We start from the raw sequence: 19,687 nt of genomic DNA on the forward strand, positions 1-19,687 counted from the left end.
TAGCTCAGCTCAACAGTCCATTCATCCTCTAAGCTCCTTTGCCCCCCCCCCCCCAGTGCTCAGTCCACATAAAAGTCCTTTCTGTCTCTGCCCCCACCACCTCGTTACCGTAGCTGGTTAACTGCCAGTTACTCTCACTTGCTGACAGTCCAAGATTGAATATCAGTAACTTGCTTTGGCTTAGCGAGGCACAATAGTGAGGCTCAATAACGTCCTAGGTGAGGCTCGATAATGTCCTTCATCCTCCCAGTTGAAAATTAAAAATTCCCTCACCGCCGTTCACTTATCGCTGCTATCTTTCGTCAAACTGACCAGCAATAAACTCTTCTTAGACTGCTATGGCTCGCCCTCTCAGACAATTCAGCCAATTAGCTCACCAGAATTCAAGGAACTCCCTCACGGTAGTTGGGACCCTGAGCAAAGGCTTGTTAGGTGTAATAATCAAGAAACCATTGTTACCGGCAGCAGAGCTCTCCTCTCGACCTCCTACCTCTGCTGCCAGTACCGTATATCTTCAAGCAGGATGCCCCTGAGGTACGAAAGGTTGGTGACCCTTGAGCTAGAGAATCCAGAAAAGGAATTCCTGGGACATTGTGCTTCCTAAAAGTGAAACTTTACTGAGTATGCTACATTGACACAGAAGAAGCAAAACCAGAATAGAATAGAATAGAATAGAATAGAATAGAACAGAATCTTTATTGAGAATAGAATAAAATATTAGAGTTGAAAGGGACCTTGTAGGTCATCTAGTCCAATCCTCCTATCCGGGACAGGATTGTATTGTTTTGGAGGGTTTTTTTTAACTCATATTCATGTGATAGTCCACTAGGACATCTAGTTCCTACTCAAACTATCATCAAATTTCAAAGTATTCCCAAATGACTTTTGGATACTGTCCCCAAACAAATTTTCATTTTAATATATTCTTATATGATCAGGATCAATTTGTTTTGGCTTAGCGATCCTGTCTAAAGATCCTGTCTAAATTGAAATGGTCCCTCCATTTATGATTGTTGTAACGATTGATTTATATAAAAAGAAAAATCACAGTGGGGTAAAATAACCCTTATATGAGCCATTATTTCTTATAAATAAATCTCATAAATTGGGGAAAATCTTAATTTAATCTGTGCCTCCCCAAAACAATTGCAGGTGACAATTTAGTTCAGTTTAAAAAGTTCATTGACTTATTCTGCAAAAATCAAACCAGGCCTTTTAAGTCATTCTCAGCAGTCCAAAGATGCTGTGATGCAAATGTCAGATTTTAAAAAAAATTCACTCATCTGAACTCCGAGTCTCAGTGATCTCAACTCTAGTTGGAATAACAACACTGAAGAATTAACTCCACAGCCTTAAAACTATGGAGAATTGCTGTCAATCAAATGCTGTGCTGATACATTTCTCTTAAAGATGGATCATTTAACACTTGGCTTGCTCAACTAGCCATGTCCACTCTTACAAATCAGCAAAGTACTAACAGATTAACACAGTTGGAAGAGACCTTGTAGATCATCTAGTCCAACCTCCTGCCCAAGCAGAAGACCATACCTACACCATTTCTGACAAATGCCTTCAGTGATGAAGCTCCCACATCTTCTGAATGGCAGTTTCTATTCCATGGGTTGATTGTTCTCACTGTCAGAAAATTTCTCCTTATTTCCAGGTTGAATCTCTTGTTTAGTTTCCATCTATCATTCCTTGTCTGGCCTTCATGTGCTTTGGAAAATAGCTTGAACCAGCTCCTCTTTGTAGCAGCCCCTCAAATATCGGAAGACTGCTATCCTGTCTCCCCTGGTCCTTCTCTTCACTAGACTAGCCAGGCCCAGTTCCTGCCACCATTCATTGCGTATTTTAGCCTCCAGTTCCCTAATCATACTGGTTAATTCTTCTGTGCACTCTTTCTAGAATCTCAACGTCTTTTTTATAGTGTAGTGACCAAAACTGGATGCTGTACTCTAGGCGTGGTCTCTCTAAGGCTTTGTAGCGTGGTATTGGTACCACGCTGGTGGTTAGATAATTCCTGCATTGTTCTCTAACCTTGCACCACTGAGCAAGGATTAGAAGTAGAACACAGATTCAAACAAACCAAGGATAAGTCAGAAAGCCACAAACAAGATACAAATCTCAATATGCACAGGTCATTGAGCCAGCCACTATGAGCCAGTCAGAATCGAACTCTTGGAGTTAGCAGTGAGTTAACCTGGTACATTGCATTCTAACCACTGCATCACCATGGATCAATATTGTAACAATATTACAACAATATTTAACAATGATTAAAGACCTGATTTAACAATGATTAAATAATTGGGAATTAGTAGATTATGAATAAACATGGTCAGAAGTGACATGGATTAGAAATGCGGAAAACAGAATAACAGAATAAATGAGTTGGAAAGGACCTTGTAGGTCTCCTAGTCCAACTCCCTAAAAAAGATCCTAAACCATTTCAGTCAAATAGCTATCCAATCTCTTCTTTAAAATTTCCAATAATAGAGCAACCAAAGTTTTGGAGGCAAGTTGTTCCTTAATTTGATTGATCAATTGTTCTTACTGTAAATAAATTTCTCTTTATTTCTGGGCTGGTCCTCTCCTTGATTAGTTTCCACCCATTGCTTCTTGTCCTGCCTTCAGGTGCTTTGGAGAATAGCTTGACTCCCTCTTCTTTGTGGCAAACCCTGAAATATAAGAATACTGCTCTCATGTCTCCCCTGGTCCTTCTCTTCACTAGACTAGCCATGCCCAGTTTCTGTAATTGTTCATCTTATGTTTTAGCCCCCAGGCCCTCAATCATCTTTGTTGCTCTTCTCTACACTCTTTCCAGACCCTTAACATCTTTTTTATATCATGATGACCAAAACTGAATATAATATCTCTGTATAATAAAGTTATCTTTCCGTAGTAGTTGAGAAATTACTTTATTTCTCTCCAAATATAACTATCCTGATTTGGGCTCTTAATGGTTTATTTCAGTAGACCGTACACATATTGCAATTGAGTTGAGTCTGGACTCCTTAAAATGGATTATCTTTCCGACTTTTCATTCTGAATATACCTTTGGGCAAAACTGTGCATCAAACCTACTATACTAGTAGACATGTAGTTATAAATATTGATGTATTAAAAGCTATGTTGCCCTGGGTTATAACCTTTCTAGTTAAAAAATACACAAAGCATGCTCTGTGACATTGGCCAGTGTGCCTGAAAAACACCGCACTTTCTTGAAAGTGCAAACGTCTATGAAATTATCCTGAAACAGTCTGAGGCGTCTTCTCCATAATAAGGTTTGGTGCCTCCCTTGTTATTGAGTATACTGTATATTATTGATTCCATTTCTAGACTTACCAATATGCCCAGTTCCCTGGGTACTGTACAGCTTATTAAAATGGATGATTTAAAAAAGAAAAAGAAACACAGCACTACAAAACAAAAAGTCAAAGTTCCAGAAGTAGAAGAAACATCAGCAATATAAAATAGCCAGTGTTTATCAAAGTAAGTTTTAAGATATCTGGACGTCAACTCCCAGAATTCTTAGAGATGAAATCCACATGTCTTCTTTGGCAACTTCCCAAAATGCTGCAATAGGTCATGGTGCCATTACAGCAAATGGCATGGTAGTTTTGCTAGATTTCCTAGAACCAGGGGTGGGCTTCAAAAATTTAACAAGGGGTTCTCTCCCTGGTTCCTGGGTGGCATGGCCATGGTGGGCGTAGCCTAGTCGGACTCTTTCACAATGGCAGGAAGGGGGTGTTTTTGTCGTCCCCAAGCTCTGGAGGTTTTCCCTGAGCCTCCGGAAGGTTGAAAATGGCCTCTGCAGACATCCTGCACTTACCTGCATCCAAAACGGGGTGCATGGGGACTCATGGAAGGGGCAGGTGAGATGAGCAGGGCTAGCCAGGAGTGGGATTTGGGGGTTTTCCAAACTGTGCAGAATCTTAGCTAGAAGTTCTCCCAAACCCCTTGTGACCCCAGCAGCCCACCCCTGCCTAGAACTATGAAAATTCACTCTGCCCAGTTCTTTGGACAGCTATTGTCTTCGGACAGGGGCGGCATACAAATATAATAAATAATAATAATAATAATAATAATAATAATAATAATAATAATAATAATAATAATAATATTAAGCACCAAGGATTCCTCCTGCATTTTAGCCCAGAGCGTCACAATAATCCTTCTCTAAAAGCCAGAGGATTGGGCAAATGAAAATGCAACCAAACTTGCCAGCTTGGTCCCAACATTTGGTATTCAGGAAATAGAATAATATGGTCCATATTGGTAAGCGTGTCTCAACAACTTAGGGCCGAAAAGGGATGATGCAGAATTGACTTGATCTTGCAGGAGCCTAGAGGCCTGGAGTTTGGGTGGGAGTTAGGAGATCTCCGGGATCACCTGGTTAAAGGAAGGGCTACTGTCTAGTTCAGGAGTGTCAAACCTGATTTCATTGAGGGCTGCATCAGGGTTGTGTTTGACCTTGGGGAGCCCAGGTTGGCGTGATCAGAGTGACGTTACTCATGTTGAGGGCATTTGTGGTGGCTAAGTTCTAAGGCAGAATTTCCCTCAGACCCTCCCTCCTTCTCGTTCTAATCTCCTTGCTTCATTTCTTTTCTTCTTTTTCCTTCTCTCTTCATTCTCCTTTCTTCGTCCCTTTTTTCCTTCTTTTTTCCTTCCTTGCTCTTTTCCTGTCCCTTCTTGGACACTTGAATGCAAAAGGAGGAATGTTTCTCCTTTTATTTTGTTTTTAGTTTGTTTTGCTAGCCTTCTGCCAATGTAAATGGAGCCTGGGAAGGCTGCGCATGGCCCTCCCAAGCTCCATTTTCACTGGCAGAGGCACGGAAGACCCATTCTTTGCTGTCTCCAGGTCAATCCTGCAGGCCAATTCTAAGCACCCTGCAGGCCAAATCCAGCCTGTGAGCCTTGAGTTTGACACTCCTGGCCTAGTTATTTAACAATTATTTAACAGAGGAGAATGGCTCACATGGTTAAAATTCTGGATTGAAGGTTCAAGCCCCAAATGTTCTGTGTGAAACGGTGAACTCTCCAGCTCCTGTCAGGGACATGAAAGGAGCCCCAACTGGCTATCCCCCAAGCAATATTAATGTCACTAGTTTATTATTATTATTACTTATTTATTAGATTTGTATGCCGACTTAGGGTGGCTGACATTTTCGGGTTGATGGGACCTGGAGAAGGCCAACTCTTTGGGTCCTAACCAGTCACTGGGATTCATTCGGCAGAAGGCAGTCCTGCAAGTAATCTGGCACGATACCATGCAAGGCTTTGTAGGTCATTACAAACACTTTGAATTGCATCCGGAAATCAATCGGCAACGAATGCAGTCTGCGGAGTGTTGGACAGACATGGGCATGTCTGGGTAGGCCCATGACTGCTCACGCGGCTGCAGGATTTGAAGTTTCCGAACACTTTTCAAATGCAGCCCCATATAGAGATCATTGCAGTAGTCGAACCTCGAGGTGATAAGGGCGTGAGTGACTGTGAGTAGAGACTCCCTGTCCAGGTAGGGCCGCAACTGATGCACCAGGCGAACCTGAGCAAATTCCCCCCTCACCACAGCCTTTCAAACTAGAAGCACCTTGGTCCTTTCGACATTAATGCAATTTAACAGTGCTATATCCCTGTGATCACACTTGCAGGCACATCCACTTTTAAGGGTAGAATAGGGATAAATTATTTTAACTGTTCCATAAAGCTGTGGCTTTCTTCATCCCATATAATTGTCCACACAACTTGATGAAGGTCTAAGGAGAAACCTTCACATTATTCTCCATGTGTATGGGAATACCATTTAAGTAGGGACTTGTCACCTTGGCTTTTAAGTGATTTGGAAGGACAAAAATGGGAAAAGCATCTTTTCCAACAGACTTGAAATGAAAAAAAAAATCAGAAAGTAATAGAAAGTTCTTATTGAGAGCTCTTTTCTTTAATTTGGAAGAATTCACATATTTGTGAGAAATTAAACCTCAACATCTCCAGTATCGTTTCTCAGGTACAGTCCACTTTTTTGGCAAAAGAAACATGTTTAAACATTGTTAAGAAATAGATATTTTGACTACTATCCCCAAAATTATTTGAGATTGGAAGCAGCAAGCCAATGAGATGGGGGGGGGGGGAGTGTTGGAGTTTTTAAGCAGTCTAAAAAATAAATTAGATAAAGACCTCTTTCTTTTTCAATTTACTGAGATTTTTTAAAAATTAAATTTAACATTCAGTGGACAAAATTGCAAAAAGTTATTTTTTTTAAAAAAAACTTCAGTATATGTCTCTGTGTGTGCGTGTGTGTGTGTGTGTGAGTCTGTGATTACAACTGTCGACTAAATTTTTTCTCAGATTTTCATTTTACCCACAGAGTTTATGTAAATTATTTGGTCCCATTTGTCAATCAATAGGTTGTTTTCTTTGGAAGAAAAAAAAATCTTAATAAATGCATTTCTGTATAGACTGGTTTTCAAGATAACACTACTCTTGAAAAGATCTCATCTGTTTACAAAACCTAGCCAATAGTTTAGCCTGGTATAGAAATAGAAATAGCCCTTAGTCTTATATACCACTCCACAGTGCTTTACAGCCCTCTTTTGTTGATTGCCTTCAACAATCTGGGTCCTCATTTTACCCACCTTGGAAGCATGGAAGGCTGTGTCAACCTTGAGCTGGTCAGGATCGACTTGTCAGCAGAAGTAGCCTACAGTATTGGGTTCTAACAATTGCACCACCACAGTATAACAGAATAACAGATCTGGAAGGGACCCTGTAGGTTTTCTAGTCCAACTTCCTGCTCAGGCAGCAAATCCTGTACCATTTCAAACAAATGGTTGTGCAATCGCTACTAATTCTTTATAATTTACATTTCTGCATCTAATTACTGAGCTGTTGCCCACTTAGACTTCCTGCATCCCAATTCTGCTACAGCTTTAGGTAATGTCATTTTAGTAAAGTCTTATAAAATTATTGGATAAAGGAAATTTCTAAAATCTCCCTTTCTTGCACTGCCCGTTCCAAGAAAATTTGCCAGAACTAAGATCGTATTCTTAAAGTTCAGCAAGCCCACTAAATTTAGAGGACAAGCAGATATAATCCAGAGCTCGGTATTAACCTATCCCACCATTTATTTATTTATTTTTTGTTAAAGGAACATCTGTATGCAGGAGAAGGAGCACCACATACCATGTGAAATATGAGCACCTTCAAGCGCCAGCTGCTTTCATCCAAATGGTCAAAGCAGCATCGGGCCCAAGGTTCACAGCTGTGTGGCCAGCGCCAGGACACTGCTTTCATCATTTTGACTGGCAGATGCCAATCATGGGAGGCCTCTCTTTGGTTCACAGTGAAGCTTTTGAACCCAAAGCCCTGTGTGCAAAGTGGCTTCCCCTTGCCAACGGAGAAAGGGATACCTCTAAAGCTACTGATGGAGCTCCATGGCAGAAGTCTGAGCCCCTAAGAGACTTGGTCAGTACGTACTGTAGATCCAAGAACATTTATCCTTAGGACTATGCATAGTTCACAAATGATTCTGAAGCAGTTCATGCCTCTCTAATGCACTGGGTCTCACTGCTCTTCATTAAATCAGCTCCTCCTCTTTATATGAGCCTAAAGAGGGAGCAGCTGCCTTTTAGGAATCAGACATCTATTGATCTATCTGTCTGTCACTCCATCCATTAATCCATCCATCCACTCATCTAGCCATCTCTCCTGCAACAATACATTCTCTGCACCAATTAGACTGTATATATGTATGTATATATAGTACGTGCACACACACATATATAATATAGTATACATACATAAACACATATACATACGCATATATACAAGCACAGTTAGTGCATACATGAATGTAAAATCAGGACACACTGAAACAGTCTGTCTTGTAGTATAACATCCAACTTCAGTGGTAATTTTGCCACAAGCCAAGACTCATTGGCAGGGCTGCAGGTAAATCCTAGATCCATGCCGCAAGCTGGCTTTTGCATCTAGAGTTGCACTCGTATACAATCTGTACTAACTCGTCTACAGTGGGTGGGGTTGGTGAATCAAGAAGCTATAGCCAAGTTGGGCAGATAGAAAGTCAGCAACTCATGCCAGTCCAGTTGACTTCTGAGTCCAAGTATGGCTCAGCTTGTCCACAAACCCTCTACAAACAATGTAAGAATTTCTCGCAAATGAAGGCAAATATACAGTATGTGTCCCAGGATAATGTAGAAGAATCCAATCTGGGTCAACTGCTGGGACGAGAACTTTAGTCTACTATTCGGCTACCAAGATTGTTGGACAAGCAGGCATAAAAAAAAAACCAAGCAGGAAAGTGATTGAAGCCTGGGAAATGGGCCCCTCTTTGGTCAACAAGAGTGCTGATTTACCACCACTCAACAAGTACTTAGGAGGTTAGGATTTGGCAAGTACAAGGAAACAACAGCCAATGACTTAATAGCCAGTCGTCAACATCCACAAAGCCACATAAAACAGGCCCCATATAAATACCATACACAAAATAGCCCAAAATACACATTCCAATAAAGAAAAGTTCCCTAAGGACAGGCTCCAGCACAAGTGCAAAAGCTTGGAATACTAAGCCTCTAGTCCTGATGATAAACCCAAATTGGATCCTGTAAGGATTTCTCTCCAGGCTTTGCCATGATCCTGAGTCAGCAGCATAGGAATATCACAAACAAATGAATTATTTGACTATAGATTCATTTGTAGATTTAAGTGGACTGCAGAGCTGGAGCACAACATTTTGAGTTAGATGTTGGGTAGTGGGGGTGGGGGAACAGTTACCAAAATACAATTCAGGTCAGGATAAAAAATAAAACATGTTCTACATTTTATTGGCCTTTGATGGGAGTGAAAATATATATTTTAAAAATAACACTCTTAATGACATTTAATATTGCAATTTGATAACACTTTGGGGAAATCTTTGAGGGCCCACCCATGTGCTTGAGTGGCAGTGAATCCTTATAAATGTGTACCTGTTTCATGGAGGCAGAAAAGTTAAGTCAAAGTTTGGGTTAGGGCTCTAGTTCTAAGGCCACATTCAACCAGAGGAGCCCAACCATGTAATGACCAGTAGTGGGTAGCTATCAGTACGGTAGACGATGGTGCACCGGTAGTGAAAGCTATGCTGTGCACCCAGCTTCATTTCTCTTGCATGCATGCGCATACGTCCCAGTGTGATTTTGCTTCAGCAGATGCACAGGAAGCAAAATCTCATGAGGGGACATGTGCACAATTTGAGATTTCGGTGATTTTTTTGCTTCTGCGCATGACCGGAAGCAAAAAACCCGCCAAAATGTCATGTGCATGCATGTCCCCTCGTGAGATTTTGCTTCCTGTGTATGCACAGAAGCAAAAACACACTGAGATGCGTGCGCACACAAGAGAACCAAAGCTATGCACTCAGCACCCCGGTAGCAGTGGTAATAGCAACCCACCCCTGGGAATGACCCTAGACCAGTGATGGTAAACCTTTTTTTCCCTTGGGTGCCGAAAGAGCATGGAGGTGTGCTATTGCGCATGTGCGAGTGCCCACACCCATAATTCAATGCCTGGGGAAGGCGAAAAGAGCTTCCCCTGCCCCCTGGAGGCCCTCTCGAGGCTGGAAACGGCCTGTTTCCCAACTTCTGGTGGGCCCAGTAGGCTCACATTTTGCCCTCCCCAGGCTCCAAAGGCATCCCTGGAGCCAGGGGAGGGTAAAAATGTCCTCTCCCATCCCCCTGGAGGCTCATTGGAAGCCAAAAATGTCCTCTCAAAGCTTCTGTCTGAGCCAAAAGTCAGCTGGCTGGCACACACATAGACACTAGCTAGGGCAATGGCTTGTGTGTCAGCAGATATGGCTCAGGGTGGCACCCGTGCCTTAGGTTTGCCATCACTGCCCTAGACAGTAACACCCTCTCAGACCAACTGACTTCAGAAGGGGATCCCTGGGTCGATAAAATCTAGGATAATCCCCTGGAAACCATTTTGAGATCTCAAAGAAAGGCAGAATATAAAGCGAACCAACAAGTAAAATACATCAGACACTTAGGTGGAGCTTCTACTTTGTTATTATTCAGGTTACTGAATTTATCCCTTTTGAGATTTGCAGAATGTATGGAATGACTAATGAAATATGTGGAGTTGTCATTGTGGGTTAAGACAGCCAGGCCTAAAAGGAGGGAGAGGCCTAAACATGGTTTAAAAGCAACAACAAGCAAACAATGTGCAAACACTGTTTGATAGTCCCCAAAGCAGGGGTGGGTCCTAACTTACCTTGCTACCGGTTCGCTTGCTCCTGTGCCTTGTGAGCATGCCTTGTGGGAAAGCCTTGTGGGTGCTCATGTATAAGCACAGTGCCGAAATATTTTTAAAAATTCAAGATGCACAGTGCCGGAAATTCGGCTTCTGCACATGCTCAGGAGAAAAAAAATAAATTAAAATTTAAAAAACATTCAAAAAAAAGGTGGCAGTGCCCACAGACCAGCACCGAATGAACCAGATCTGTGGCGTCATCGTAACATCACCAGCAGGTCACTACCAGTTCAGGCAACTGATCTTGACTGGGAGGAACTCATCCCCAGCCTGAAGGTAGAATTTGGGGACTAATTTTGGGCTAGACCAAGTGCGTCCAGCCCATGAACTGTGGGATGAATGTGGCCTTAAACAGCTAATAATGCAATCCCACCATATCCTAAACTTTTAACATTATTATGTGATTATAATATATGTACAGTGGTACCTCGTGATACGAACCCCTCATCATACGAACTTTTCGAGATACGAACACAGGGTTCGGAATTTTTTTGCCTCTTCTTACGAACTTTTTTCACCTTACGAACCTGCCACCGCCACTGTGATGCCCCGCCTCCGGACTTTCGTTGCAAGCCAAGCACAGGTTTTTGCGATCCTGGGATCCTCTGAGGCTCCCCTCCATGGGAAAACCCACCTCCTGACTTCCGCGTTTTTGCAATGCTGTAGGGAAATCCAAGGAGGGGAATCCCAGGATGGCAAAAAAGGGTGCTCTGCTGGGCAGAGCAGGGGGGACAAAAACAGGAAGAAAAGACTCATGGAGCTCAAGAGAGGCTCTTTTCACCTTGTTTCGTTGGGACTCCCTTCCCCCACTCTGTTCACCTCAGCTTTGTCTGGCTGCCGCTTTTTTTAAAAAAGCCTTAATATTTTGGATTCTCCTAATGGGCTTGCACGCATTATTGGCTTTTCCATTGATTCCTATGGGAAACATTGTTTCATCTTACGAACTTTTCACCTTACAAACCTCGTCCCAGAACCAATTAAGTTCGTAAAATGAGGTATTACTGTATTTATATTATAAGATCATTCCTCTTCACTCAATACGTCCCAAACAGCTCCAAAAGTGAGACAGAGTTTCTCTTGAAACCAAGATAATTCACAGAGTGGCTGGGATACAGAGAAATGATCCCATGCAAAGAATGAAGGGCTACCAAAATTGTGGGCTTGGCTTATGTAGGACGCCTTGCATTTTCTTTCAATATCTTTCAGTGCAAATTGGGTGCTCTGGGGTGGAGCTCCATTTTTCTATCCTACTGCATTCCCGCCCATCTGGGCAGTAGCCCACCCCTGCATATAAACCATCACTAGATTCTTCAGGGGACACAAGGTATAAATTGAATAAATAAACCTGTGAGAGAGATCGACAATATGTACCCAATCATACCTCTGAAGATGAAGGAAATCCAAGCAGTAGGTTTAGTATCAGCCCTTCAGCAGGAAGCTTAATCAGGGAGACCAAGAGATGACAGTTAATGGTGATACCCAGAAAGTTGTGTTTTGTGTCATTGATGGATTGTAGCAGAGGAGAGCACATGTACAGAAAGCAATTTTTGGGTGCAAATCATCTTACACTTCCCCCCCCCTGCCCCCCTGCAGCCAATTTAGTAATCCTCACCGTTTTTGTGCAGTCTGCATTTCTAAGAGAAATGAGCTGATCTGCACCAACTGAAATATTACAACAATGGCCAGGCTGTGGTCCTGCCAATGGGACATTTATTTGAATTTTTGCACAGCACTTTTCAGATGACAAAAAAAGGGGGGGGCTCAACGGTACCTGTAAAATGTTAATACAGATGAAAGGCATTTAATGGTGCCACCAGAGAAAGAAAATGAATGTATCTATGTGCGTTTGGGCCCAAGGAGATGAAAGATGATAGAGTAGACTCAGAGGACATAATACAAGTGTTTACATAAATAAGAAGAAAGAAATATTTATAGGGCCAATTGATTTTCTTGTTAATGCCATCGGTGTCTGATTATTAAAACAACCCCCCCCACCACCACCATTGCCAATAGAACAATGCAGTCCACGCACGCACACACACACACATGAATGCATTTTCCCTTTGTGGGTTTTACAAATGCCTGTAAAATAGGAGATGGGATTTTTGACTATCTAATTAATGAGGACAAAAGTTCACCAGCTAAGTCACCTTGGGGATTTTAAGCTGTGTGGATTTAACTCCCAGAATTCCATCGCTTGGTGGGAAATTCTGGGAGTTGAAGCCCACGAGATCTTCAAGTTGCCACAGTTAAGGAAGTTGGATAACCATTTGTCTGAAGTGGTGTAGGGTTTCCTGCCTTAGCAGAGGGTTGGACTAGAAGACCTCCAAGGTCCCTTCCAACTCTGTTATTGTTATTATTATTATAAACACTCACCAATGACCACTTTGCTGAGATCTCACCTTCTCTGTCCTAAACCTTCCTGCCCCCAAGTGAAGATCCCACTGTCATTGTGTAGTTGCTATTCGTATCCTTGCTTATTAACGAAGAATGAACTCTGCAAATTTCTACATTAAAAAAAAATCCAACAAGGGTGAAGTTTGGACCAAAATGAACTGAAATCTATTTGATGAATCAATGTCAGTCCATTAATTAATCAGGACTTAGGCCATGAATCCTTGTTTGGGCTGATGATGATTCATCGGGAGAACTGCGGCTGGCAAAGTTTGGAATACAGGTAGTCCTCAATTTACATCTGAACCAACTTTTCTGTGCCTAAGCAAAACATTCAGTGAGTTTCGCCCCAGTTCATGATCTTTCTTACCACCATTGCTAAGTGAATGCTGCAGTTGTTTGGTTAGTAACATGGTGGTCAAGGGAACCTGGCTTTCCCATTGATCTTGCTTGTCAGAAGGGGATCCCATGACCCCTTTTGACATTTTGCTTGTCATAAAAGGGGATTCCCATGACCCTGGGACATCATCAACATGAACCAAGCATCTGAATTTTGATCGCATGACCACCGAGATGCTGTTCACGGTTGTAAAGAGTGAAAAAAAATTGTCATCTTTTTCAGTGCCGTTATAACTTCGAACGGTTGTAAGTTGAGGACTACCTATAGTACGTTTTGAAAATGGCGCGTGGCCAAGAGTTGGAGCCAAATCCCCAGAAGGTAGCAAAATAATAATAATAAAATTTAAAAATTTGCAGATCTGGTTATGGCAAAAAAAAAAAAGTGGAAGTCAAACACCCACCCCCTCAAATTGCTTTGTTTCAGAATGCTTTTACACCCCTGAGTGATGCCAAGAACAGAAGCCATGCTGATGATGTCGGTCTCGTTCTTTCTTCATTGCAGGCTAGTATATACCGAGGGGGATACAGCCGTTTTGCTCCATATTAAATGACAAAAAAATAAAAAATAACCATACCATAATTCCTCCCCAAACGGGGACCCAAATGGAAGCTTTCCGAGGCCAGGGGATGGCAATACATGCAGTAATGCATCATTTTAGCGACTCTATTAAAAAAAAACACAAATAAATAAGTGAAACAAAATAAACAACTACATTCAAAAAAAAAGGAGGAGAAAAAAATATTTACATTTTTTATCTTATACCTCATATATTTTGTTCTGTGTATTTTAATATTGTGGGTCTTTTCATTTCCGGAGGTTACATAGTTTGCTGGCTGTAGAAGGTATTTATTATTATTATTAATTAATTAATTAATTAATATTATTATTATTATCATTATTATTATTTTCATTGTGGTTGAACTAAAAAGCTGCTAGAAATGAATTTGTCCAGGGGTGGGCGGGCGGGGGGCACCATCAAAAGTTCCATATCATGTAAATGAATTATATATGAAGAATATTACGCTGTTGGGATTCCTCACTTGTTTTGTAAGAGTGTATGTGATATCATGATTTATTTATTTTTCCTGCATAAGACATTTATTTTTATTTTCAAAAGGGATATATGGGGGGGGGGGGAGAGAGAAAGAAAGAGAGAGAGAAAGGAACGTCAGGAAGGTGGAATAGGGGCTCCCACTAATTAACTATAAAAATGGGGACCCCCAAAGGCACCTTATAATTCTATATCAGCTGTCTTAAATTATTCACTATTTCTTCAAAGCCAAAGGTTAGGTTGTTAATTCTGAGTTGGGGTGTGGGAGGGAGGGGCCGGGAAAGTTACAAAAAGGGTGCTTCAAATGACATCTGTACATAATGTCTTATTAAAAGCTACAGAAGGACAAGCTTTTGATGCATTCCATCAGGCAGCATTTAGCTCCAGTCGTAACTAGCTGTTTAGGCAAAAAGAACAAAAACAAAAAAAACCATAAAAAATAAAAATGAAAAACCTAATATATATATATATATATAAATATAAATATAAATATATAAAAAAAAGTTAAAACATAAAATTAAGTAAATAAGGAGAGTTAACCTGCTCGTTAAACCATACAACAAGCATTCTTTTTTATATTTCTTCCAGTATAATAAATTATTGATATCATTGCAGAACTTTTATATTACGGGAGAATTAAAAATAAAAATAATAAAAAAAGAGGTGATTAAAGCACTGTTTCTATTTTTTTTCTTGTTTTTTTTTTCCAAAAAAAAACAAAAAACAAAAAAGAAAGTAATAATAAAATGTTAAATTCTTTGTACTGGTTTTAAATAATAATAATGATGATGATAATAATAATAATAATAATAAAGAAGTGTATAAAATTTACATCTGTGAAGTAGAATTATTCAGTTCAAGAAATTTACACATTGACAGTGTTTTAGATTTTAAACCCAGTAGATTATTCTTAGTTAGAGAGAGAGCGGAAAAAAACCTCACACACACACATATAGTACACACACATGCTCACCCATCCTCATTTTTACATGCTACTTCTAGTCCAGATTTATAGACGCATTTACAAATTCTGCAATCAGTGAGTAGTGATAATCATGCCCTTCTCATCTTTTTCTTGTTTTTTGAACAAACATCGTGTAAACAAACTGCAATTCTTCAAAGGGTCCAATTCTCCTACCTGACTTCTGATTTCAAAAGCAAAGGCCTCTTGGGCTGTTCCATGATTATTAGGTCCATGAGGAATGTATTGGGTCAGAGGTATCAAACTCAAGGTCCGGGGAGGGCAGATCCATCCTGCGGGATACCTAGATCTGGCCCACGGTGAAGGACCAACTGGCAATACCTCTGCTAGCAAAAATGGTGCCCCCAAGGGCTGCCTGTGGCCTTCCCAGGCTCCATTTTCGCTGGCACAGAGTTGCAGGAGGCCGTCGCAGCCAAAAAACGGAGCTCGGGCACCCATTTTCCCTGGCAGAGTGCTTGGGCCATTTAAGGGTGACATTTATTTAATTGAATTATATTTATTAAATTTATCAGCCGCCCAATTCTTTTCGGACTCTGAGCTGGCCATGCTCACCCTGCCCTCCCTGAAGTCAAACACAACTCTGATGCAGCCCTCAATGAAATTGAGTTTGACACCCCTGTATTAGGTCCTCATAACTGAAGCCCGTCCTCTGCATTTTTCCCACTTGTTTCTGCAATTTTTGCAAGACACAATGCCAATAAAATGCAGACTCACTAAGGGTGTGTGTGTGTGTGGAATTGCAGTTTGTATGTGCATATGTTATTACCTATGAATCCTTAGTTGGAGTGTTTGTCAGGGTTTCTTGGTTTTTTTGTTTTGGGTTTTTTTGTTTTTGTTTTTGTATTTCAAAGATATTAAAAGTAGTTTTGTTGAAGATAGTTACATACTCATGTGTGCCATGCAGAATCAAAAAAAGGGGGGGGATGGGGGCTTCAGTTAAATATAATTAATTCACCGCTGTTAACTTGCCAACTTGCTATAAGCAATTCTGCTGTTTCAGAAGTGTTTGTGACCAGGCTATTTTCCTCTTTGTCATTGTTTAAATGTGCATGCAATATGATCAGTTGAACAATTAACCATCAATAAAGTTTCACCAGATTTGAAACCCAGGTTTCTGAAACATTTGTATCAGGATTGAGTGCAGCAAAGGAGAGCGAGTGAGGGGGGGAAAGAGAAGGAGAGGACCCACACAAAAACCCCCATTGAATGACGAACAACATTGGCTACTAAAAGAATCATTATTTGTTTCTTTTATTTTATTTTAAAAGACATTACCAGCAGAGTAACTGCTCCACTACCATTTTGCTGTCTATTATATTCAGCAAAGATTGAATGAGGACTTTTAACTGCCTATGTTTTATTCCTGAGGTGATAGATTTTGGAAATTTAGGTATCAATCAGAAATATGAAGGTTCTTCATATACTTCTTTATATGTTGTAAGCGGCATATAAATCCGATTAATAAAACAAATATATAAAATAAATAAACTGCTATCTCCGACTCTCCCCTGTCCCAGTAAATCAAAAACTGTTCCAATCAAATGTCCATTTGCAGGCAGTAGAATGATCCAAGCATCCAAATTCACACATATAGTTGATGTCCCTCCAGATTAGAGGTGGTATTCAACCAGTTTGGAATGGTTCGGAAGAACCAGTAATGGAAATTTTGAGTAGTTCGGAGAACCGGTAAATGCCCAGTCTCGCTCTCCCGCCCCCCTGCCATTCTCTGTCCTCTATTCCAGTGTTTCCCAACCTTGGCAACTTGAAGATATTTGGACTTCAACTCCCAGAATTCTGGGAGTTGAAGTCCAGATATCTTCAAGTTGCCAAGGTTGGGAAACACTGCTCTATTCCAATGTAATTTCTCTAACCACCAGGGCAAAATTTTAGGGCACATCAAGGAGAACCGCCATGTTGTTCCTCAGTTTCTCTTGAGTTCCTAGAGAGAAATATAGGTGTGTTTCCCTCTACCCCCACCCACCCCCACACTCTCCTTTTGTGCTCGTGGCAATAGGGAAGGAAATATGAATGTTTAGGATCGAAGGGGCCATTTGATATGTGAAATTTTCAACACTGGGGGAAAAAAAAATCTAGCACAGGATATTAAACTTTCTGAGTTTAGAAACCGAGGGTGCATACAGACGTACTTTTCAACTGGGCTCTGCTTCTTCTATCTCCTCTGAAGCAACCCAGCTTTCTTCCAATTTTGCAACAACGCCTTTTGGCCAGATTTATTTAGCTACTATTTGAATAATTGAATGAGCCTCTCTTCTTCCTCCTCCTATTCAACACAGGGAGTTTGTCCATTTGTTCTTTTATTTTATTATTATTATTATTTTGTTGTGTTAGAAAGAAAAATCTCTATAATAATAATACAGGGTAGGAGAATTTGTGATTTCATCTCTCCCAGCCAATAGTGCTGTGCACACTGCTTCTGCTACAAACCTGTAGAGCTGCTTTCTTTAAATTTTTAAAAGAGAAAGAGGGAGAGAGAGAGATTTTCAGATTCCCAGACTTTGGGGGTTTGTTATTCCAATCCTGGACAATGCAGTGGGGATTAATTCCATTGTGATTCAATTGCTTGAAAAATAAAATTTAAAAAAATGCACGTCTGTATGCACACGGAAACACCTTTTTTATTAAAAAAAAAGAGAAAGAAAACAAAAACAAAAAATGACTGTGAAATAAATATTTATTTTCTTACAGAAATTCAGTTTTCAACACATAAATCCTCCTGATGTTTAAGTGATAAGTCAATGTGTCATTTTGGTTTGAATACAGTGGCTGTTTCATTTGGTGCAATCTTTCGTTTAAAATAAAATAAAATAAATCCGATGTTTATTCTTGCACACAAATGAGGTCGCCACACACTGTTGGAAAATATTTTTGTGGAAATAATACTTTAAAAAAAAAACTTAGAACACTCCAATCATTCATTTTATTCAAATGTATGTCTCATATAGGGAATGTTAATTTTTTTTCTGGTTATATAAATTATTACTGATTATATGAATACTGATTTTAAAAATAACTGATTAATACCATATGTAGAATATTGTGACTTCAAAACAACTACAGATCTTTAAACCCAACAAGTGTGTATATCTGTCTTTAGAAATTAGTGTTTATATCACTACAGTGATTTGTGAATAAAGGAAAAAAACAAATGGTTTGTAATATTAAAAATAAAAGCTTAGTCTGAAATGGTGTAAATAAAATGTGTGTCCGGAGTGGTGTTCTTTCTAATTTTTTTAAAAAAAAATATTTACTTTGTGGGCTACCGATTTATATTACGCTTATATCCACCATCTTTTCACAAAGAATGGAAAGGAATGAATATCACAAGTAGTTGGAACTCAAGGGATTTGTTGCCATTACCCCCAAGGAGAGGAGGCAGTGAGTTATACCAAGTTGTACTCAGAGTCTTAATACAGGTAGTCCTCAACTTACAACAGCTCCATTTAGTGACCATTCAGTACAGTTTAGTAACAGATATAGATTAACAGAGTTGGAAGGAACCCTGCAGATCATCTAGCCTAGGGTTCGCAAACCTTAGCCGCTTTAAGGCTCATGGACTTCAATTCCCAGAATTCCTCAGCCAAGTTTGGAGAACTCTCATCTAGACCAACCCTCCCACCCAAGCAGTCTCTACACCAGTGATGGCAAATATTTTTCCCCTCGAGTGCCGAAAAAGCATGCATGCCTGCTATCACACATTAATGAATGTCCACACCCATAATTCAATGCCTGGGGAGGGGGGTTGTCAGAAACTCGGCCTTATCATTCATGGTTTATTTAGTTATTTAAATCTTTGATATATCCTCTCCCATAAAATATCTCCACACGATTTACAATCAAATTAAAACACACACACACACTAATAATAGTTGTGGTTAGCTATGGCCCAGCTCCTGCCCCAAGGACTGTGGATGTGGGGGAAACATCCACATGCCGCAGGCCTGTTTTGCTCCCAGTGGAATCTGCTGATGAAGGCTCCTCTGACCAAGAAGACATGATTGACAGGGAGGAGGAGAGTGTGGCAGACAGCTCAGAAGGAGATCAATTATCTCTCTCCTCTTTGGATTCAGAACAAGAGTTAATGATACAGCCACGCATGCGGAGAGCGATGCATAGGTAGCAACAACTGAGAGATTATTATCAAAGAAAATGAGACCACCTGTGGTGGCTGGGGCTGTGGTAATTAGTGAGGCTGCTATAAAGAGCAGCGTGTGGGTTTGACCATTGTGGAGGATTATCTGATCATTGTGTTTCGTGCCTGCCTTGCTGACTTCGATCTTGGTGTGTTGCTTTTTCCGCGCTTTGAAACTAAAGCAGAGCAAAGTGTGTTTCACTTTGTGAAAGAAGAAGGACTGAATTGCCTCACAGCTGCAAGCTAAGTATCTCAGAACTGATAAGGGACTTGTACAAATTACCAGTTTGTTTGGAGATAAGTGCTCTTTGCTATACCAAAAGAGGGCTTAGTTTAAGTGAATTTTTGTTATAAAGAACATTGTTTTGAATTTTCAAACGTGTGTTTGTCTGAAATTTGTATCTG

The 19,687-nt window shown here is 40.4% G+C and overlaps 1 protein-coding gene across 2 annotated transcripts in view; it reads left to right on the top strand.

The window, feature by feature from the left end:
• RBFOX1 (RNA binding fox-1 homolog 1) overlaps nucleotides 1-13,824 on the top strand; it is a 438,314-nt gene extending 424,490 nt beyond the window's left edge. For both annotated transcript variants that reach the window (XM_070760820.1, XM_070760821.1), the window contains one exon: nucleotides 13,523-13,824. In XM_070760820.1, coding sequence (XP_070616921.1) covers nucleotides 13,523-13,645 — 123 coding nt within the window. In that variant the 3' untranslated portion in view covers nucleotides 13,646-13,824. The remainder of the gene's footprint in view (nucleotides 1-13,522) is intronic.
• Nucleotides 13,825-19,687: the final 5,863 nt, after the last annotated feature.

The sequence above is a fragment of the Erythrolamprus reginae genome, chromosome 9 (assembly GCF_031021105.1).
Source record: "Erythrolamprus reginae isolate rEryReg1 chromosome 9, rEryReg1.hap1, whole genome shotgun sequence".
Taxonomy (NCBI): Eukaryota; Metazoa; Chordata; class Lepidosauria; order Squamata; family Dipsadidae; genus Erythrolamprus; species Erythrolamprus reginae.